Raw genomic sequence first — 23,771 nt, forward strand, 5'->3', positions numbered from 1 at the left:
GTCGGTTTTCATGGAGCTGTTTTAACTATTTTCCTTTTTAAATTCAGTTGTGCATTGTATTCAAAACTGAAGTCTGTAAATATTGTCTGTTTACCTAAACTTCAAAAGGTTTGATTAGAAAAATAATGTAATAATAATGTAAATGAAAAGTACATAAATTGCAATTTTTACAAAAAAAAAAACAAAAAATCTTCAGTATGCACAATCACTTAAAAAAATCCAGCTGATCAACAGTTTTGTTTGAATAAAAGTATGAATATAACTGGCCTAATGTAAATAACAATGAAATTTACAAAGTGCCTTATAATGGTAAAAGAATCCACAAAAAAATAACAGAAAAATAGCATTTGCAATGCCGTTTATTTCCCGTCTGCTACTACAATCAAATTTGAAAATAAAAGCCTCTCTGATTTTTCCCTTTACTGGTCTCAGTGTGATGGGTGTTTTCTACAATCAAGTTTGTCCATGGGGACTCTCTAGAGAAAGAGGTGAGCACCAAGTGCTTCCCCACTCACACTATCACCACCACACTGTCATGGCTTTCTGTCCCACTATACTTTGCGTTCAGCCTCCCGAGATGATGCAAAACAACAGGATGGTACCGCAACAGCTGCATGATCTGCAGCTCTGTCCACTTAAAACTTATTTCAAACAATTCACTGAAGCTTTTATTCATGCTGATATGACTACAATGAAAGAAAAAGACTGACCTTTTTAGCAACTTACAAACTACCCTAAAATGAAGATACGGTTTCATTGTTTCCTCTTTTTGAAGAGTGACTATATTGGGTAGCAATGTAGGTCTGCAATGCACTGAACATCAAACATGGAACAGGAGCACCCTCTACTTATCAAAAGTTAAAATGCAGGATTTTACCAAAATCGTCTCTATTCCTACGGCTCCAACTGTCCGAGAGCCAAGCCGTGGTCCCGCTCTCCACAGTTTTAACAGAAACCATGAGAAAGGAAGCAGCTTTAAAGGCTTCATCAACTGTGACCAACCGCCGTCAGCAGTAACCCGTGTTATACAGGCCACAGTTATGACACCCTCAAAAGGCTGCCCCTGGGGAGGCGGGCGACAGGGAGGGGTTACAAGCGAGGAACAGGGCCTCAGAAGTTTCCCACCTTCCCTTGAACCACAGCCACACATCCTCGGCAGGAGGCGGACAGGGCCAGCTTTGAAAAATAACACCTTTGTGATCCCCTGTCTTTGGGGATGGACCGTGGCCTGCAGATGGCTCTGGATACTTTCTGTGTGGATGGATGAAAAGGAGAGAAAAGAGCAGGATGAGGACGAAAAGCCAAACTGAAACCTCTAACATTAGGATTTTTTTTATTGTTCAGGTTTTTATTTTTGGTTTTTGTTTTATTTTTTTGTTCTTTCAAGGATTTGCATTCAAAACCATCCTAATTATTTTCAATTACCCAAGTAATTTTGATTGACCTTTGCACATGAACGCAAAAAATCTGTCAATACAAGGTTAACATAATGGCAGCCTAATAGCTGCATAAGTAGCTACAAAATGTATTGATGCCCTTTAAAGGTTTTCATGTCTATTAAAAACTAGAACAAAACAAAGTCATAGATGATTACTAAGCCTGAGAAAAATAATGCATGGTTTGAGCTTTTTTTTTTTTTACAGATTAAGATCATAAAAGCAATGTATAATTTTTTTCACCCCCCAATACTATTGTCACCAAGTACAATTCTGTTCTACTAATTGCCTTCAGAAGTCACCAAGTAGGCAAAGAGAGTCTAGAAAAGTCTAGACTAGACTAGTCTAGATAAGAGAAAATTATACTCTTATTCAATATTTTAAGAAAACAATTATGAATAAATCACAAAATGGAGAGCAAGGTCTACAGCTTAAAGCAGTGTTAGGTTATAAAATCATAAGCTTTCAATATTTTCCAGAGTGCCTGTTAATTCATCCTCTCAAAGTGGAAAGAGTATGATAAAACTCCAAACTTACAAAGACATGTACATCAACTAAAACTGACCGACTGGACTTGGCAAGGTAAACATTCATAAGAGAAGCAGGCAAGATATCCACAGAAACTCAGGAAGAATTTAAAAGATGCGCTGCTCAAATGAAGGTATATGTTGACAGGACAACTATTTAAATAAGTATTCTCAAAGAAAAACTGGCCAGGTAAGATATAAGGCATGTGGAAGAAGGTCAATTGGTCTAATGAAATGTAATTTTTTAAAGAAAAAAAATTTTTGTTATATGGAGTATTCTTCCTCAAAGACAGAAGCTGGTCAGGTTCTATGTGAAGGTGAATAAAACATAAGACTTGACACTGTGATGAAGGTTCACCTTCTCGTTTGGCAGCAACCTCCAACCTCCATTGTAATGACTTAAATCAGAAAATATTCATGTGTTGATTTGTTTTGCAATTGGACATGCAAAACGTGTCTCCAGATGTGCAGAGCTGGTGGAAACATCTCCCAAAAAATACTGAAATAAAAAGTATGTGTAAGTATCATATTGAGGGACTAAATGCACTTTTTAGATTATTTGAAATGTGTCAGTTTTCTTCCAGTTAATTACACCTCTGTCTTGGTCTATTACATGAGATCTCAACAAAATGCCTCATGGTTGCTGGTTTTAATTTTACAAAATGTAACAAGTTCAATAAGTATGAATACATTGCAAGCCCCTGTAAATAAAGTCAAACAGAAAGACACAGAAATTCAAAATGCACTTCCAAGTTATGCACTGGAAGATGAACTTCAGTTGACCCAAACTTCTCGACAGTACTGAATTGAAAACATCAAACTCATTTCTTACCCTAAACTTTGTATTGACTTTTAGCTGGGGTCCATCCCACTATTATATATATTTTTTTGAATAAAGCACTTTTTTTTTCCTTTACTTTGTTGCCACAGGTACGGCATTGCCACAACATGATTTTCTGCCTCTTAAGGCAGAAAATGTTTTCATGCAGACACTTTTCTCTTTCCACACATTTGAACTTCAAAATGTATTGGTTCTCACCTCCAAGAAGTGAAGTTACAGCTTTCAAACACAAGCATGCTGCTTGCAAAGTCAGCACGGGTGTAGGTCTGGAAGAAGACAGTGTCTTGCGGAGGCTTGTGTTGCCTCCAAACAGCTGTGGTTGCCTCCTTTGTGTTATTTGGAGGGCCTGTTGCCCCCTTCCCTATTCACGGCTTTCAAACCAGTCTCACTCACTTCTCACTCCCTGGGTTCCTCCTCACAGGTCATAAATTAAGCCGAGGGAGGGGAGGCTAGAGATCAGAAGGGGAGAAAAGGGGAAAAAAGATCAGTCAGAGCCTTATTTCAGTTACAGAGTTAAACATATGAAAAAATATTGTTTCCAAGAGTTTCCCTGAGCAACTTGTGAGAGACATTTGTAGATTGGTAATTTAGCCGGAGCAATTAGGTTCATCTCGTTGCTGTTGACAATATATGTTATTTTAATGACCACAATTCGTGGCTAAGAGCTTCTGTGATGCTGTGCATATGTTGGTGTGCAAGAAGAAGAGTGGGTTGTGGAGTCGCAATATGGTTATGGTGACAACCAAACAGCCTCTCCTGTCAAAACAAAGCCTGCTTGTGGTGAATTAAAGCCAGTAGTAACACTGTTCCAACCTTTTTTGTTGCCATGGACTTGAGCTCAGATGGACCAAATTCTTATTTTCGCTTCCTATTTTTTGGGTTAAAGAAGCATAATAGACACATTGTATTCAGTAAGGTTGGCAGAACATACTGTGACAATGACTTAATGACATGAATAGGAGAAATATTGCACAGTTCAGCGGCTCACTTCATGTGCTATTGTCCCCTTTTGTGATACGGAGAGATCAAAATTATGAAATATCATGCGGCACATGTGGGATCTATTCAGCGATGTCACAAAATCTCCCATTGCAAAAAGAAAAAAGGAAAAAAGAAAAAAGAGAAAAGCGTTAAATGGCTTTGCATGGCTGTGTACGGAACCATATGGACACCTCCACATCTTCTCATTTCATACATGTTTCTTTTGACATCAATAATGCCGTGGTATCCAGTGGCGTCTGGAATGCATCCAAAACAATTATAAAGTTGCCTTGGAAACTGAGGTCCTGTGCCAGGGCGAGGCATACTGTCTGCGCTCAGATAACCACATGGAAAGTCAGAGCAAACAAAGCACTTGACAGGGGTGCAAAAATGAGAGAAATGAAGAGACAGAGGGAGGCGAGGGATGGGCAGAGGTGGAGAGACAAAGATGGAACAAAAGCCGGTTTTTTGGGGGGGGAATAAAAAATATAAATGATTAATTGGAATATTTTTAAACTAGGGTGTGAATACTACAGGAAAACCTCTGTCAGTCACCAGAATTCCTTAAGAAAAATAAATTATATCTACACTGAAGATCAAAATCGTTTCAAGGTTAAGCTGCCCCTTCAGTGACACACTCAATTTTCCATGTACAACACAGGGGCTAGATGCACTGTAACCTTATATGCTAACCTAATGAACAAGAGGATGAAAGTGGTGTAATGGGGGTATTTTTACATTCATCTTTAGGCTCCTCATTATGCGGCCAATCTGACAACCTCGTTAGGAGTGCACGAAAGATTACCCAAGCGTATAAAGAGCAGTACCTTTACACAAAAAGGAAATAAGAGCAGAGAAGAAGAAAAGGAATCTTAGAATAGGTAGGAATGTCAAGTGCAAAGCCTCTATGACTGGTACACACATGCATATTATCCAAAGGCTTTACCCCAGTGGGAGCAAGTGGGCTGTGGGAGTCAGTAAGTCAATCTGACTGGCTTTCAAAGACCCCTGACTGTCCAGTCTGTTTATTCAGACGAGAGCGACTGTTTCACAGTCACTGCATCACTTTGTTTTGATCACACTGATGAAGAACATGTGTTTTCTTTCTCTGTGAGCAGTTGATATGATAAAGAAACCTGTCTGTTTGGGTCCCAATACATTAAACATTTTTATTTTACAGTTTTAAAACACCAAAGTTGTCTATTGCTTTACCCACACAAGGTCACTATAAGCGATGGCCATGAAACCAATCAATTAAAACACATTTTTAGGCATTTGCACCTGAAGTGTCAGCAGATCTGTGTGCGAGTGATCATTTGTTCTCATTAGCGTTGCTTGAAAAAAATCAGTAGCCCTTGAGAAAATCAGGTAATTTGTATTCGCAAATAAGGATACTCGACCCAACAACGGCACACAATTTATTAAGCGGCAGCAAGTGCATTTGTGTGCATCTGTGTGTGCTGAGTAGGGTTGAGTGCAGCCCTTTGAAACTGAAGGGGTAACTCCAGCATTTGGCCAACGTTACTCCGTGCTTTTAGCTCAACACTGCACTCTAGTGGATCCAAAATGTCATACTGCAAATTTAGAGTTTTCTATGATTGTGCTTTGATATTGTTTGGAAGCAAAAAATAAGGTTTTGTGCAGAATATTTTACTATTCAGCTCTCCTACTCTATTACAATCTAACAACTTACTTAATTTATTCTTTTAATAATTAATATGCAATATTGCAAACTTGGCATTTATTCTCATTCCACTTTGCAAGCAACATATTAGCTTTAAATGCAATACCATAGAATACAGTGGTATTGCATTTAAGGAACATCTGTAAATGCAATGCCATTGTGAAAAATTGTGTCACTAACACCATTTATGGTGGGGACAGGATGCTGTTAATATTGACTCAGGACTTTGTGGATCGGTGGAGTCTTTGAAGACTTCCTCATTCATATTGTCATTTCCACTGAGAAATGATAATGGACGGACCTAGGGTCTAGATGTTACCCCCCTATTTAAAAAGGGTCATCACACTCCCAAGTCACCTGGTAAGGTCTGTTCAGAGGTTTGATCCTCCTGGAGAGGAGGATCAAATCTTGGATTCAGGAAGATCAATGTGGTTTTAATTCTATTTGTGGAAGACTGGCCCAGCTTTACACCCTCAGCAGAGTACTGTACAGTGCATGGAGTTTGCTCAAGCACTTTTTATTGTTTTGTTGCTAAAAATGCACTATATAAAATTACCTTTACCTTTATCTCAACCAGTCTACATGTGTTTTGTGACCTTCGAGAAGGCATTAAGTCATATCCCTTGGGAAATTATGTGATGGTTACTCTGGGAATGTGGGGTACCTGGCTCTTTCATATGGACTTTCAGGTCTGCATTACCGGCAGTGAGCCAGGCTCATTTCCAGTAAGAGTTGGTATCTGCCAAGGTTGCCCTTTGTCATCAATTTTGTTCATAACCTTTATGGACAGAATTTCTAGGCAAGGTCAAGGTGCTCAGATAATTTTTTTGTAGCCTTATGATTGTGTCTCTGTTTTTGGCAGATTATGCAATATTATCACCGTCATCAGGTTGTGGTCTGCAGCTTTCACTGAAGAATTCCATAGCCTGGTGTAAAGCGGCTGGGATGAAGATCAGTGAGTCCCAATTTTGGCCATGATCTTGAGCCAGAAAAGGGTATAGTGCTTTCTATGGGTCAGAGAAGAGATTCTGCCCCAAGTGGAGTTTAAATATTTAGATTTTCTGTTTACAAATGAAGGAGAAATAGAGTTTGGTTAGAGTTTTTTTCAACCCATGTGTGGGTTGTATGTGGGTTCAGTATCCACATGGTGATGTGGGTACTGAACCGACATGTCATGGCGAAGAAAGATCTGAGCCAGAAGGTGAAGATTTTGATTTATTAGTTGATACACATTTAGAGCCACTGCTCTTTCACAGTGAAATTGGCTGAAGTGGCTCTATGGCACCTGGCTATAATGCCAACTGGATTCTTCCCTGGAGAATGTTCTAGGCATGATCTATCGGATCCACCAGAGGAGGGTAACGCCTAGGAACTCCCCTGGAGAAACTGACCCAAGTGACTGGGGAGATGAAAGTCTGAATCACTCTTCTTATTCTGCTACTACTGCGACACATGACCCCAAACTAGCAGAAGACAATGGATGGATCTCTTTACAAAAAATGGTTGCATAATCCAATGCCTTTTAGATAGAAATACAGTGCACCATATGAATACTTAAAATGAGGTTCACAGTGTTTTGCAGGACAAACCAACACTAAAACAATATTAGTAAGGGATGCATTTTGAATTCATCCCATAACACATCTCATCTGTTGCACTATAAAGTCTGGGTAATTTATTATAGGTAGAAAACTCTGCAGGATAGATGACTTAAACTTTTAAGATCTTAAACTTTAACCACATCAAAATTAACCCATCATTAAGAGCCATCTACATTTTTATATGATGATATTTCTTTTTGCTTAAAAATATTATTGTAAGGCTTAGAAGCCACTAAATAATCACATAGAAGAGACCAAATTTACTATGTAGACTGTAATATTAAAACACTGAGAGAAAGGTCAGGAGTCATCTTCATAGTTATTCTTCATTCAGTTAAGTAACACAATAAATAAATCACACCAAAAATCTGAAATTCTGCTGTATGAGGACACAGTAAAAACACATGTTTTGCTGTAGAAAACATCCTAATGTTTTACAGCATCCTAATGACCAGATGGCCATTGCACGGGAGTAACACATGGAAGAACTTGACCTTTAAGTTGATAAATTTCAGCATAAACTCCTCCTGACACTGTAAATATCTTTCAAAATGTGGAGTAAGCAAGGGAACCCTCACATATGGCAAAAACGCCTAATGCTAAATGTTTATCCCACCAACCAGAAATCTGCTTCGAAATGTTTCACAAATTTAATTCATTTTTTAAAAAAACTATCTAATCAAAAGACAAATTAAAAGTAGTCATCCATGCCTTTGTAACAAGTGGCCTGGTTTGTGTAATTACTTGTACCTTGGATTTACTAAATCATCCCTATAATCCATTCATGTAAAATACCACTGCACATGTTTTTAACTGGAACACAAAGAAGAGTGCAGGTCCCTCCAATTTTGTCTTCTCTGGAATGCTTGCCTGTCCATTTTAAAGTTTATTTTCAAACTTCTTTATTTATTTTTAAATCTTTAGATGATCTTGCCCCTCTGATCATCTACCACACTTATTTTTACATGTATTAATATTAATGGTTTTAAATGGTCGTGTTTTGGTACAACAAAACAAATTTATATATATATATATATATATACATATATATATATATATATATATATATACATATATATATATATATATATATATACATATATATATATATATATATATATATATATATATATATATATATATATATATATATTATATATATATATATATATATATATATATATATATATATATATATATATATATATATATATATATATATGTATATGTATATATATATATAAATTGTATGTTGTAGTTATTATTTAAGGACTTTCTGCATTAAAACTCAGTTTTCAACACCTTCGTGTGCTCTGTTTATTTCAGCTCTAGTCGCGTCTGCTTGCTTCTGTTCGCTTAGATCTACTGTGCGATATTCCCATTGGCCCAGGAGAGCAGGAAGTGCTGTGACGTTTTCCAATCAGATTAGAGGTTTATTCCACTGCTTTGCTTCCATTCTGAGTGACCCGTTATTATTGGAAGTAGCACGTCAAAAATCGGTGAGTATTTATTTTTGTGTCGCGTTTTATGTCTCGGCTTTAATGCTGAGTTTGAAGCTGTGGGCTTCAAACGTGGAAAAAAGTAGTCCGACGGAAAGCTTTGCACGAGCGTTTCAACGAAGAGGTGGGCAGATGAGACGTCGGTGTGCGCTGCGATTCTCTCCAAACGACGAGACGCGAGGAGTAAACATGCATAACACGACCCGTCGCCGCGATCTCCATTGATGCAAATCTCTACACAGGAGGGACATGGCTGCTGTGCCTATTGTTGGAGTTCACGTTTAAGTCTGTTGTTAAACTAAAGCAAGTAAGAGGATTTCCCACGTTGCCGAGTTATATCTGGAAGCCTTTCACTTCCAGATATAACCAGGAATGTCTGTGTCGCCCACCAGCACGTAGACCCCAGTAGCACTGAGGTTCTCCGGGCGACACCGACGACTTGAGGAAAAACACACTTCCTCATGTCTTATATATATATTTATAGATATTTACTTTGATTTTCTTTTTTTTATGAAGCAAAGACTATCTGAATTTCCTCAACTACGACGGTTCAGCATTTGTTTATGACTGTGACCTAAATTATCACAAGATGGCGCCAGTTTGCTGTTTTAAACAGTTTCTTACACATCAACAGGTCTCCCAGCATTCTGAAGACATGAACATGTACGCTGTGCCCAGCCCAGGAATACCTGGGTGTCCACCAGGATTAGAGTACCTGACAACTGTAAGAGCATGCTCCCCTATATTACAGTTAAAGTGCACCTTGATATCCTTTGGAAAAGTTAAAAGTATGTGCACAGTGGCTTGCACAAAAAATTACCGCTCTTGGCATTTTTGTTTATTTTTGTTACAATACAAGATGTATTTAAATGTCTTCATTCAATCTAATTTCCAGATAATACATATGCACAAAATATTCTAAGTTGGTGAAGTGAAATAAGGAAATATCTTTCTGTAATAATAATAATAACTTAAAATATTAAGTTACTGAATGTATTCATTGTATGCATCTAAAACATTTCTGGTGCAAACAAACGACCTTCAGAAGTTGCATGTTTGATGAAATGAACTACACCTATGTGTCACATGATCTGTCACCATACACCTTTTGTATCACTTCATGCATTGTCTCAAATGACCAAGCCTTGTGAATCCTGTCACGTAATGTCTAAAACAAACTCCCTTCTTTGTTTCTATTTTTATTGGTTGCATTAAAAAATGAAACGCTTATATGTGGTTTTCCAGGTGGATCAGCTCCTCATCAAACAGAAGGTTGAGGTTGTTGAAGGTACAGTATAAAGTATGAGTATTTTCCTTTTTTTGCTGCAACAACAGCTAATGTTGTATGCTTCAATTCACACAGCCCTAGTCGGTTTTGAAAGCAATAACAAGTATGAGGTGCGAAACGTCATGGGTCAGAATGTGTTCTATGCCGTCGAGGAGAACGACTGCCTGAGCCGGCAGTGCTGTGGCCCCGTGCGGCCCTTTAACATCCATGTCCTTGACAACTTTGGCCAGGAGATCATCAGCGTCACCAGGCCGCTGAAGTGCATGTCTTGCTTCTTCCCATGCTGTTTACAAGAAGTGAGTTCAATCGTCTGGTCACGGATTGGATCTTAGAAATCAAATGGGAGCATTCAGATGTTATTTATGCTGCCTTTCATAAATATTCAGCCCCACTTTATGTGGCAGACCCATAGAAAGTAGCAGGGTAGTGTGGAGAAGAAGAAAAACTGCATGCTTTTTAAAAAAAATCAAATGATAATAATAACATAATGAAAGTTTCAGGAGACATTTTACTTCTATGTCCCTAAATAAAATTTCACCCAAACCTACCAAGGTTTGTTTGTCTGGTTCAATGCACAGGTTGAACATGGAGAACTTTAAAACAGGGAAGAGGCCAGCCACAACTAGGATGGTAAAATTTGTTGATAGGACAAATCATCATTTTTCACTTTTACAAATTTGGCCATTATTGACAAGTGAAAAAAAAAATACAGTTCTGAAAGTAAAGCCAGCAAAATCTTCTCAACATTAAACATGTGGAAATAGATGCTTAGGGCAAATGAGGCCAAAAACAAATATTCTGACCTTGCAAAACACTGTGTGGCAAAATATCCTAAACTCATCATTCCATGGTAGGGTTAGTGGTGGCAGAACCATGCTGTAAGGATGTTGTTCTTCAGCTTGGACAGGAAAGTTCTGTCCAAGCTGGTCAGAATTGATGGAAAGATGGATGCAGCTAAACACCAAGCAGAAAGTGGCTATAAAAGACTTGAGACTCAGGAATAAATTTTACTTCTAGCAGGATGATAACCTAGGGAACTCTTAAATAAAATTCTAATCAAATTGGTTTACTTTTGTGGCATCATGTCAAAATGTTCAATGTTATGCATAGCACAATATTTGTTCTTTGTGTTTTGCATGTATTTTGAAAGCATGGTGGTTTAGGGTCACATTTCTCTGCCTCTTGCAGCTCGAGGTGCAGGCTCCGCCCGGTAACACAGTGGGCTATGTGATACAGCAGTGGCATCCATTGTCTCCTAAATTTATCGTAGCAAATGAACACAATGAACCTGTACTGAAGATCCATGGGCCCTTCTGTGGCTGGAGCTGCCTTCCTGATGTTGACTTCGAGGTGGGGCTCTTTATTTAAATGATTTTAATCATTTAACAGTCGGAACAGCTTTTCCCTTTAACAGATGTCAGGGAGTTTCCAGTGAGGAACAGGACACACTGGCATTTTGGTACAATCTGGCCTTTGTTCTATGGTTCACATAGTTTTATTAGACTGAGCCGTGAAGAGGGATCGGGGTCAGTGATGTAGACATTTTACAAGACCCTGAGGATCATGGTTTATGGCCATAATGTCTCCCTCAGGTCTTTGAAGACTTTACAGAAATAAAGACATTCCTTTGGCCATAAGTAACAATATAAATGAATATAAACTGCTCACTGATCCTTATTCTAATTCAACAAAGTTCTTTTCTATATCCTATCCTGGATGCTTTTTGTCACAGATTTTGACAATGGACGAAGTCAGCAAGATTGGAAAAATCAGCAAACAGTGGACAGGACTGCTACGGGAGGCATTCACAGACGCTGACAACTTCGGCATCCAGTTTCCCATGGATCTGGATGTGAGGATGAAAGCTGTTATGATCGGCGCATGTTTTCTCATCGTAAGTGCAGCATAAAAACATTTATTTTATATATACGTATATACTTATAGCAGCAGTAAATCAGTCTGAAATGTGATGATGACCTGTAATGTCACCATCTTGTAGAGGATGCAGTTTGGGGATTCTCACGTTGTAATTTGCAAGCAAGCATCTGTAAAAGTGCGGCTACCGCAGACGCCATGGCCTCACTTGACCCTGCTCTGATTGGGAATGTTTCTTGTTGCTGGTAGTCAGGATTTTCATGGAGCTTCTAATTAGATTACCACTTATGCTACTTTTAGTATTATTTATGACCTAAAAAGAGTTCAGTGACATTAAATCCAAGACTGTTTGAGCTACAGTTTGGATGAAACTTTTACATGGACCTGCAAAGGCTAGGGATGCCATTTTAATTTTGGGGTTTTGATGATTTATTTGATTATTTTTCTTACACAGGTTTGAATTTAGAGATGTTTTTTCTTCCCTACACAGGGTCAATTGTTTCTATACTCACAATTAAGTATTTAAGTAAATATCCTGAGGCAAGTTGACCACAGGATTTCTGTCGTCTTCAGCAAGCTGCTACCATGATTCTGGCTTTACAAAATGTGATCTTGCGATTTTGGTTGTCTAAAGGTGTAACGAGGCAGAATCGGAGGGGTATTTTTGCTAGTTTTCTAACATGGACTTGGCTGTTGAGAGTAGTTTGCAAATTTCTAGTTGGGCTTGGCTTTCCGAAAGCTCTCCATTATTCTATTTTATTCACTCTAAAGCCAGATTTGGTGTGTGCTTCAATTTGTATTGAGAGGAATGGAGACGAAATCCTTCTTACTCATAATTTCTTGTATTTTATGCCAGTACTAGTTGTAGCAAAAGAACTCACCCAACAGCATAATGCTACCAACATTGTGACTGACAGTTGAAACAATGTTTATTGGTTGGCAAATCTCACCATAACTCTTCCAAACATATATCTTGTCACAAAAATTCAATTATTGCCTCATCCATCCAGCTATCCTTCCCTTTTGGCACCTGCAAAGGTCAGATGAAGGTGTTGACTTTGGATTGAGGGCTTCATTCTAGGCCTTTAGCCTTTCATTACATGGTCACATTTCATTACATGGTCACATGGTCACGTTTAATGTTAGCTGGTGACATTAAACTTGTTTAATGTCACCATCCTCCTCTGACATCAACCCTATTGAGCACCTTTGGCGTTTCCTCAAGCAGAAGATCTGAGGGTGAAATGCAGTTCAATCAAAACAGCAGCTCTGGGAAGGTATTCTGACATCCTGCAAAGAAATTCAAGCAGAAACTATCCACAAACTCACAAGTTCAATGGATGCAAGAATTGTGCAGGTGATAACCAAGAAGGGGCCCTATGTTAACATGAAACTAGGTCTGTTAAGATGTTATTGATAGAGATAGCTTTTGATTTTAGTACATGTGACCACTTAATGCTATACATTCAAAGAATTTGCACTTCTTTATAATTCATAAAATGTTTAGAAAATCTGCTGTGCATAATAATTTGGAATAGTGCATTTTGAGTTTTTTATTTTTGAAAAAAAATAGTGGTCTTATGGGAACTTTATTCAGTAAAATTTTACTTATACTGTAGTAATTCATGAGTTGAAAATTATACTGACCATCATTTGCTTTGACCTTTTAAGAAAATCTGAGAAAATATCAATAATTTGGAACATGGCATAGTTTTACATAAAATCAAGAACTAGAGTTAATTAGTGGACACAGTTTGGTATCACTATCCCAAACTTGCATCAAAATTGACTTTTGAATAGATAAAGCTGTTACTATTAATCTTTTGGAGTGACCTCACCACCAAAGCCTTAACTGCAACTGTGTTTTGTGGACCAGACGTAAAAGTTGAGTTAGTAGCTGGATCAAACTAATAATGAGCTGCACGTACAATAAAATAAAGATGAAATATGATTTATTGCCTAGCTGTCTATTTCCATTAAGTAAATACATTCCAAGCCGTTTTATGATACATTTCCACCCAATAAGTGTTACATGAATACCAGTTTTAGTTTTGGCTTCATTAACACTTTCTTCTTGTTCTTGTTAACAACAGGATTTCATGTTTTTTGAGACTACCAACTGAGACTAGGAGCCAAGCAGGATTTCTACATCACATTCCTGGAGGAACAAGGCCACAAAGCCATGATGATCAGTCCCAAAATGCAGTCCGATCAAACAACCTTCAGTAAATAGAATACAAAAATGAGCCCAAAAGTTCTAACATTGCATGAACAATGAAATGTAGAAGGTTTGTTTTTGCTTCAGCTGCTCAGGTTCGTTGGTCATGTTTCTGTGGCTGTGTGGGTTCTGTTATTATTTTTTGATTTTTTTGAATAGCAGTGATTGTATGGATGTTGCTGTGTTTATTTTTAGGGTGTATTTACATGATGGTTACTGATTCCATATTGAGCCCAAGAGTTTTAATAACTACTATGAAAGATTACTTTATTATTTTTTTTACAGTAAGAAGACACTGGTTTAAGATTTAGAAAAGGAAAAACAGCCATGTTCTGTTACACAAACTATCAAAAGTATCCTAAAAGAATTTTCAGACATTTAACACACGTTGCCAATTTTGTAGGTATGTTAGGTGGTGTGGTAAAGGATTCAAGTAATATAGAAGTTTGGATTTGTGAAAAGCAAACAAGCTTTGAGTGTGTGTTAAGTGATTCATATACTGTAATGTTTTGATGTTTTGCAGCATCTATAATTTTATTTACACAGTTGATATTTTATTTTTTTAGGGATGAACTGTAGCTTCTTATGACATGTCAGCAGTGACCAGGAGAGGGAGCTAGATAATTACTTAGTATTGGTTCATTTTTGCAAATGAACAATTTCAAAACTCACTAATAGTTGGTTATCTATTTATTATTTTTCCATGCTAATCTGTACATTTGGACAAACTCAGGTTGAAATGCATACTGCTGTACTGTAGTTCTGATTACTGCTGATTCTAAAAATTATGCACCTGCATTTAATTCTATCAAGATGATTTATTTTTGTTTCCATCCCATGGAGCATACATGGCATGATCTGTGTATCCATGTTCTTACAGTTCCATTGTGATATTTTTGCAGTTTAAGTATTAGAAAGCATACAAAGCCAAGAGGTTCTATTAAAGCCACTGGCAGCTACTCGCTCTTTGATCAAGTGGAAATGTAACAAGGAAGAGGATTAAGTTCTTAATAATGCCAGTATTTTTATAGTCCTGTTTAGGCATTTTATAATTCTTTTTGTTTGTTTTGTTTAGGCATTTTTTTACAACCCCCATCACTTTGCAAACTTCGAAAAAAAGACCCATCTTAAGCCATTTTGTCATATTTAAGACCTGAAATTCTATAGATTTTTATTTTTGTAAAGGATAAAGACTACTGCCAGTTAGAGAAATTGATTATACCTGTGTGAACCGAAGATGTCCTCTGTCAACAGCGTTTCACTCTGCCTTCAGTGAGACGACACTTACTTGTAGAATTACCATAAGTGGATTTATTTCACCAGATTTATTTCCGTTATTGATTTGGAGACTTTATGACTAGTTCATGAGTTGGTTGTCTTTTTCTAATTTAATGGCATAGAGATTACCAAGCTAAACCTGGAAAAATATAATTTCTGCTGACCTGATCATTTTACAGCGCAGTACAAGTTTGAGATGCTCAGATACATTTTGTTTGTGCTTAAACATCAGTTTGGGACAGAATGTGATGCAGTGTAACTTTTAAGCAGATAAAGCCTGTATTCTACCTTTGCACTAATACTGTGAATTAATAAAATGTTTAGTCCTTGCAATGTATTGAAACTGAGCTTGGCTTAAATTGTGCAAATAGTCTGCAAAACCACCTCAATAAAATTTGCAAAATTGTTCAATTGCAACTGGTTCAATTTTACAGTTTTACTTTATTGAAGACTTTCTGGAAGTTGTCTGTGGCACTGTATTTCCAGTCTCAAAAATATACATACATCCTCTCTGATATCTGGTTTGGTAGTCCTCAGTATGCATCTCCCTTAATTTCCTATTTTGAGCTGTAACGCAAGGAAGAACGGGAAAAGAACATCTTTTTCTACATGTTCTTTTCTCTTTGAAAGGATCTAGCTGCATATCAAACCACAACCAGAAAACTCCCCTCAACCCCAGAAACATCTCTTATTCACTGCTGGAAAACATTCATTTCTTGATTAAACCGTATATTGCAATAGAAAATGAGAGGTTAAGTAATAGTCAACATTTGGTGTGAATTAGATTCAGCGACCACAGGAATACATAGATGTCAGTAACACAGTGATTTGCTGCTTGAGAGATCTCAATCTGTGGGAAATAAAAACATTTTAGCTGGTGCAAGTGAGAAGATGTCAAGTGTAACACATGTTTTGACCAAAGATTTGACGTGTGTTCTTATGGACATATGTCAAAGCTTTGTGTCTCATAAACTGTAAAGCCTCTGTATGCTCTCTATATGGGAGTCAGGCAATTTAAACACAGAGCAGTTGAGATATTTTTGATTTGTTCTGTTTGACTGAATAGGATTTGACAGATGGACCAGCCAGCGGCCATTTGTTGTACCCTATTTACACCCCTGACGGATTCCCATTGTAATAGGTGTTGACCATGTAGTTTTTAACCAAGCAGTCTCTGTTCATTAAACGTATCTGGATTGTCTTATTTTCAGAATATGGACCTTAAACATAATTTTAAATGCTATGATTTATTTTTTAATCAGGATTTTTTTTAATGCAAACTTTGGTTTATAAGTATATAGAGATCTGAGCCAGTGGAGCCATTTCATCCTATAACAAGTCATTAAAAAAAAAAAGAATATTTCATTATTCCTGCAACTTAGCATGCACTGGGAGCTGTGTGGAATGCATTGTGCTCTGTAATAGGGTGACTATGTACTGGTGTTCTCAAAGGCTCTCACTGGAATTTAAGCTATTTGTGTTTCAAACATACTGGGACAAACACATGGCTGAACCCACATCTGTGCAAGCACAGCCTAAGAAAACAACACCCAGAAGGTTAAAGACAGAATCTGTAATTGTCACATAATTAGTTACTTTACTCTGGAATAAGAAAGACAAATCAAGTATACAAGAGGAGCTAAAGTTAAGTATTTTAGAAGTCAAGCATAGGCTAGGGTTTGGGTTAGGGTTAGGGCATATTAGCTAAGTGGGTTGCATTATTTCACTCACCCATGCCCACAGCAAATCATGGTCATGACAGCATCATGATGCGGGACGACGGCTGCAAAGCTACAGATTAATAATTAGAAAGTCAGTTTAAAAGCCATCTGGATTTTTGACAGTTTTGAAAAAAAAGTTATATTTCGGTATAACTTGGTTCATAAATTAAAGTGGCCCAAAGGACACATAATGTATACAGTCCAGACTAGTCTCACTGGTGGAAATGAAAATTCCCGAAAGCACTGACAAAAAGAAGAGGTGGAAACATCTAAGAATAAAACATTTGATTGTTGCTTCCCGCCCTACCAAACACTAAAACCAAAAATGGACAAACAGAATTAATGGCAACTCCTAACTCAATCAAAGCCACAGTCCAATAAAACATGGGTTCAAAAGCATTTCTTTAAGTGTGGCAGGATGCCTGTTGATGGAAGGAGAAGATGGGACTTAAGTCCTGCCTCTGGGTTTGTATGTCCTAGGCAGCCAGTCAACCCTGAAGAGAGCTCTCCATAGCCATTATGGAGAGCTCGTCATAAAACACACACAAAAGGCACAAAATACTAAATACAAATTAACTTAAACATCTCTAAAAACACTCTACTGCTTCAAGTTTAAGTCCCAGTTCAAAAAAGAATAAAAAAAAATCCAGTGAAGAAAATCTATCAAAGAAAACAAACTCCACAACAATTAATGTAGAATTATCTTCAAATGTATGGAAATTTAATAGTGCACAGAAATGTCTGATGAAAGTAATCCTTGTCTCTCAAGTTAAATGGAAAGACGACAAACAGTCTTGCAAGAATTTACGATTACACACATTAAGTCAAGTGTAGCAGCACTTATCGCAACCATATCTTGACAGAGTGATTGATCCTCATTCCAAATGATTGTGCAAGTTTTCTTGTGGTTCTGATGGTTTTTCTTTTTCATGTCGGAGCCTGAATCTCAGAAGTCCTACGCAAATGGAATATCCAGGAGATGATCGCCACTGATCAGCTAATTAGTGGTGAAATTTGGAAAATGTTTGGCCACGTCATTTTACAAAGCGAGTTAAAAAAAAAAGGGAACCTAAAGTTTTCCTTACCACATTATTTGAACTCAGTGACACGAAAAGAAATGAGTGCAAACAAGTTTCACCTGTTTACAATTCTTTTGGCTAAAGCAGCCTCCCACATCAAAATTTTAAGCATAGTCTTCCGTCCAATAAAACGATAAACATAGATTACAGAGTCTGACACATTAATAATAATTTAAAGTTAGCACTGAATATTAAGGAAATCTGTCATTTTAAAAGCTTGATCACTTTTTAATCAATAAAAGAAAGAACTTTAATCACATTTATATTTATTATATATATAAAATAAAAGACACATTGTCATCTTTTTCTGTTTGTGTAAAGTTATTGTTTAGTTAACCTTCTCTATCGTTTGAGGGTGATGGCGACCGAGGATGTGGCAGCCTGGCAGATCCCAGGATCCCTGGGCAACTGCTATCACCCTTAATTTGCAATAAACAGCCCTATTATCTTTTTAAGTTCGACCTCTTCAAATAACTGGCTAATTCGACAATTAGAGTTAAGAGAAAGCTATTTACTTTTAAGCTTAAAAAATTGCTAGGTTGCTTAGATAGCGCATGATGTTGAGTTTTTAGATGCCGAGCCTTATTAAACAGGGGTTCCTCTTTGCTACTCTAACACAGTAGCCATGTTATAAATATGCCTGGTCAAGGTGTGGTACATTTCAGATCCTATTTTTAGTCACATGGACAAAAGTGACTTGCTGAAAGACTAAACAAAAATGCCAGCCAAACCTTTTTTTTCTGTTTGTCCAAAATTGTGATGCTGGTGCACCCACCAGGTCCAGGAAAGAAACCATATATGTCTGTCCCCAGCAACACTCACCCTGTAGTGTTGCCAGACCAGAAGAGGGTCAATCCATCGAGTTCTGAGTCAACTTAATCTCCTCCATGTGGGACATGCCTCGTAAGCCTGCAGAACAGCAGCATTTCTACCTCAAACGTCTCTATGATGATGGAGTTCATCACAGTATGCATGAGGTTGAACAGAGCCACCCAACAGTAGAAGTTTATTTCTCCAACTTGTATCTGAATCCTTATTTTTTCAGCCATAATCCTTATCTAATGGGTCTAGTTGACAGCAGGACCTTTGGCAATCCACAGACCAGAAAGTATGTTCCAGATATCAAGAAGTCTCAACCGCCTTGGAAACATATTACAGTGTTTGAAAAAAAAAAGGGTTTTAACCATTAGTTAAGATTCAGATTTAGGAGATCTGTCACTTTTGTCCACCGTCAAGTTACTGAGGTTTGAGAAAATGTGCTTTTATGGCTCTTTTTGTACTAGTGACCCTTATTTGCAATAGTTAGGCAGGAAACGGGCAGAGAGTGGAAGACATGCAGAAAAGAAACTATGGACAACTGCGTCAAAGATTAATAGCCTCTTTACCTCTGAATGGCGTACCACCCCATAATCAAATAGGTTTAACAAAAATCAGCATAACATAGTTCTCTAACAATGCGAGGGCCGCAGTAACCAACTTAAAATAACTTTTGTTTTTCCTGTAAACTATGCCCAAACTTCTCCTCATGACCAGCTGGATATATAAAGATATGATGTGTCATATAGACTGGTAGCACTGTCTTCAATGATGGGAATCAAAGTATTGGTTTTGTTTTCTCCAAACATAACTAAAAAAAGCTAATTAGTAGTGTGTGACTGCCCTGAATGGCAATGAGAGTGCACTGTAAGGAAAGGTTTGTTGGAAGGTTTATTTTTATTTATTTTCACAAGCTTTGTGGTTTTAACATATGGTTGCCAAATAAGGATATTCTAATGAAACTGCCCAAAGAAATCATTATGTGTAATTCTGAGAACACGGTCCAAGTACCTCAATCTGCCAAATGTAAAATTAATTGAGGTATAAGGTGTGCCAAAATCTTCAACTGTTATTCACATATTTTTTAAAATCCTAGATAAAGTTTAAAGTGAAATGTTCAAAACATAGCCTCTTGCTGACAAGTTTGTGGGAAATGTAAAAAAATCCCCGGGTGAAGTTCTTGAGTCTTTAATTAAACAAACCAATAGAAAATCCCATTAAGAGGTCCTTTATAGTCCCCTCCTCCACCACACCTCATGTCAATATATGCTTTGCATTCCCACAATTGTGACCACAAGAGTCTGAGCTAAACAAAGCATGACGTAGAGATGACATTTTTTTCAGGAGGATGAGCTGACTAAACAAAATGACTGATACGCTTTCCACCAATCTGGATTGGTAATTAAACTTCCTGTGAAGTGATCAAAGAATTTGGGATAAAAATACAACCCATTCTTTAACAATCACAGAGCAATTGTGGGTTCCTGAGAAAAGGTTTAGGGGGCTGAGTTTCTAGGTTATGTGACTCACCAGCCTGATTGCAAAACCATCCAGTTTTACCACCAAAAGAAGTGGAAAGTGGTGTAGAAAGGAGGGTGAAATCCAAGGTTTTTCTCAACTACTTCTCAAAGGAATTTGCTGTCTTGTGTAGACTATGAACAACTCTCTGAACAACCTAACAGTTTTGTAGCTATCGAAGAAAACAAAAAAAGTTTAAAAATATGTAGACATGGCTATGTTTGCTTGAAGATGTTTTTTGCTTATTACTCAGCAACGCTTTTGCAGTCTACCTTCTAACTGTAGTCTAATTACACAGTGCTTGCAAACCCACTGTCTCCACAACAGCACCAAAACAGAGGATACATCACTGCTGTCAAGAAATGGCATCACTAACGCTCGTCATCAGGGAAGTGTGCAGGTTTGTGAGCTGAGAAGATAAAGCAAAATAGAAAAGCTAACACTGACCATTGTGACATGAAAAAAAATTCCATGTGTCTTTATTTATTTATTTTTGGCTAAAATGGTTTTTGCTTGAGGGTTGTTGCAGCATCCACTGGTACCCGGGGAGAGTGGAGATAATTATTTGCAGCTTTGCCTTGTTGTCCACACAGGCTCCAAGCTTTTTACTCTGTCCTCCTCCAACTAACCGCAGCCACATCTTTACTGAGGTATTTTACAATTTTTGAGCAATTAAATGTCATTTTCTCACCCACACCTTCTGTACCCCACATTTAAAATTGTCGCCAGTCTCACTGCCACCACCTACCCACAGTTTACTGTATATATTCAAGTACTCAGAAAGGTAGAGTTGTACAAACACATTGTCTTGTAAAATGTCTTGACGTTTTGCATTGTTGTATTGCCAATGTAAACCTTAATGTGATTTATAGTGATTTTAATTGGTAGACCAACACAAAGTACCACATAATCACATGGGTAAAAAAAAATGCTGTAATACTGTATTACTTTAAATAAATATCTAAACTAGTGTGCTATGTAGTAAATTTGTATTCTGAGTTGGAGGCTGGTGAGAAACTTCTGAATATGTGGAATGTCTCCATTCGGGTATTTTCTGTTTTCTTTTCAAAGTTTTGAAAAAAAAAAGTGATTAACAAAAGCATCCCACAGCATGATGCTGCCACCTCAATGTTCTAAGTTAGTCATGGTGTGTTCTTGGTTATGTGCAGTGTTTGTTTCACAAAGCATTTACCTCAGAATAAATTAAATCATGGTCTTATGCCTTAAATTATATCAAATCACAAATGAACCTTCCTGTAGCTTTTTTTTTTCTTACTGCTTGTCCAAACTCTATTTTCAAGACTTTTCTCAGTCAAATTTATGGTCGCCTGTCCACTGGATTTTTGCAGCTCCTTCATAGGTACAGTGGACCTACAGAAGGCTTTTTAAAAATACTATCTTTATTTTTTTTTTTCCCAGGGTGTGATTTTAAATGGGCAGCCATGTCCAACCAAAATGTTTTGAGTTCTGCAATATCCTGAGCATTTTCTAACGAGACACTTAAAAAAAGAGACACTTATAAAGTCTGCTGATTTTATAGTAAGAATAAATTACACACGAGGGTGCTCTGTTAGGTGATTTTTGTAGGCTTTTGGGTGCCTTGATTTTATTTGATGATATTAAAGGAGTCTGAACAAAAATGCAGACTCTAAAAATAGTGAGAACTACATATATTTTTTATCCCTCTCCAACATGGTTTAATTTGTATTGGTCTGTCTCATAAAACTCAACAAAACGCAATGAAATTTGTCGTCTAAATATTTTAAATTGTGAAAAAAAATAAAATAATAAGGAACATGTATACTTTTTCAATACACTGTGGGTATTTGACTTCTCAGAACATGACATTGATGGAACAATAATCTGCTCAAAGAATATTAACACATGTAATGGTTTCCTCAAACTAATAAACCGAATGACTTTCAAAATCGTTGGCAGGTGTGATAAATAAGCCAATGAAATGAAGCAACACCATATATCATTCTGCAAAAATGCATCACCGTTTCTGCCCCCCACATCCTATTGTTTTCATGTTTCAGACAGTCATTCACAAGCCACTGAACAAACAAATGTATTTATGTCATATATTTGTTTTGAGCTGTTGAAGATCACCTTTGAATACAAATGTAGAACTGACACCTTTAAGGAACAACCAAGACGAGAGGTAATCTGTTGGTGTTTGTGTTTGAGCTTCACAGTGGGGAGACTGACCTTTTTCTGATGTGTAACAAAACGGGAGAAAGACAGCAAGCGTCAAAGTGGTAATTTTCTCATGACATACCAATTTCCATAAACATGCCTGCTCCATACTCTCCCCACTGTGAGTTGCAAGCTAAAAAGAATGGCTGACGTCCAATTCAAGCTTTTTATGTTGGTTTTCTGGCACAACTCTGTATTTCCAAGGTTTATCAGGGCCTCACTGGAAGCGTGTAATTTACATCATATAAAAGCTTGAATTTCTACTCACTCTGCTATAAACCCATGATGTCATTACATACACTGGAAGTCATCATCACTGCCACTCACTGCCAAAAAACTATGTGAGAGCTTAAGCGGCAACTCTATTCTAAAGCCCCTATATATTATGACTACAATGGAACACAAAATCCTCTTCATAAAAAAAAAAAAAAAATCACTCCTTGTAAATTTGGATTCTTACAATTCATTCCTCTGCTTATGTTATTATGGAAATAATCTACTGCCAGTCATCACAATGTTCTGTCAAGTGTTTGCAAGGAGGAGAAACCAGTTGGGGGAGGTATGTCTTTTCTTCTTAATAAGGAATGAAGAGAAATGAAGAGAAACAAATAAGATGTAGCCTTTGGTTTAAGGTTTAGCTGGGACACAGATTAAGTCTGACAGTAATTGGAAGCCACATTCAGAGTCTGTGGTTTTGCTTCTTTTTCCCCATTTCCCAAAGTAGGGAGGGACAATTGGTTTATACCATAGAAGTTGATGCATATACCAGAATAGGTACCAACTGCTAAATAAACATCTGTCACCACTGGTTGTAGTTAGAGAACTGAGTTTGTCAAGATTCCATCAAATACCACTGTTGTGACATGAGTTTACTCCTGTAAAAAGGTATAGATACAACAACTATGACTTTCTTGTCTCACCTAAAATGGTGTTTTGAATCAATACCAAATAATAAAAGAAAGAAAAAAACTGCTATTGGGAATACTTTTGTTCTTGCCTTATTGAAAGCTAGGTTTTAAAATTGGGGTGTCACAATTGTTAAGTTTTCCTTTGCTGTGGGTGTGATTTCCATGAGTTCTTTTTAATGAGCGTGAGTGTGCAACTAAAAATGGTCAGCTTGACGCTCAGGGGGGAGGAAACCAGAGTGGAGACACATTCGGTGGGTGTGGGGCACAAACACAGCTGTGTTTAGTCGCACTTTCACGCAGGA

At 37.3% G+C, this 23,771-nt stretch overlaps 1 protein-coding gene across 3 annotated transcripts; it reads left to right on the forward strand.

Moving 5' to 3' along the window:
- Nucleotides 1-8,507: 8,507 nt before the first annotated feature.
- Nucleotides 8,508-14,768, forward strand: si:ch73-206p6.1 (phospholipid scramblase 1). Of its 3 annotated transcripts, none has more exons than XM_055037173.1 (7): nucleotides 8,508-8,569; nucleotides 9,204-9,293; nucleotides 9,815-9,857; nucleotides 9,933-10,153; nucleotides 11,046-11,207; nucleotides 11,590-11,751; nucleotides 13,826-14,768. In XM_055037173.1, exons 2-7 carry the CDS (start codon nucleotides 9,225-9,227, stop codon nucleotides 13,853-13,855), a joined length of 687 nt encoding a protein of 228 aa, XP_054893148.1. In that variant the 5' UTR covers nucleotides 8,508-8,569; nucleotides 9,204-9,224; the 3' UTR covers nucleotides 13,856-14,768. The 3 variants fall into 3 exon arrangements, with proteins under 3 accessions (XP_054893148.1, XP_054893149.1, XP_054893147.1); XM_055037174.1 differs by lacking the exon at nucleotides 8,508-8,569 and adding an exon at nucleotides 8,582-8,876; XM_055037172.1 differs by lacking the exon at nucleotides 8,508-8,569 and having other exon boundaries at nucleotides 9,144-9,293.
- The last annotated feature ends 9,003 nt before the right edge of the window (nucleotides 14,769-23,771 follow it).

Source organism: Poeciliopsis prolifica, unplaced genomic scaffold (assembly GCF_027474105.1).
Source record: "Poeciliopsis prolifica strain line A6 unplaced genomic scaffold, Auburn_PproV2 SCAFFOLD012, whole genome shotgun sequence".
Taxonomy (NCBI): Eukaryota; Metazoa; Chordata; class Actinopteri; order Cyprinodontiformes; family Poeciliidae; genus Poeciliopsis; species Poeciliopsis prolifica.

Coding starts and splice junctions, on each gene's coding strand:
- si:ch73-206p6.1 (XM_055037172.1), top strand. CDS start 9,159: ATGGCGCCAGTTTGCTGTTTTAAACAGTTTCTTACACATCAACAGGTC. Junction 9,294..9,814: donor GATTAGAGTACCTGACAACT/GTAAGAGCATGC, acceptor GTGGTTTTCCAG/GTGGATCAGCTCCTCATCAA. Junction 10,154..11,045: donor TCCCATGCTGTTTACAAGAA/GTGAGTTCAATC, acceptor TGCCTCTTGCAG/CTCGAGGTGCAGGCTCCGCC.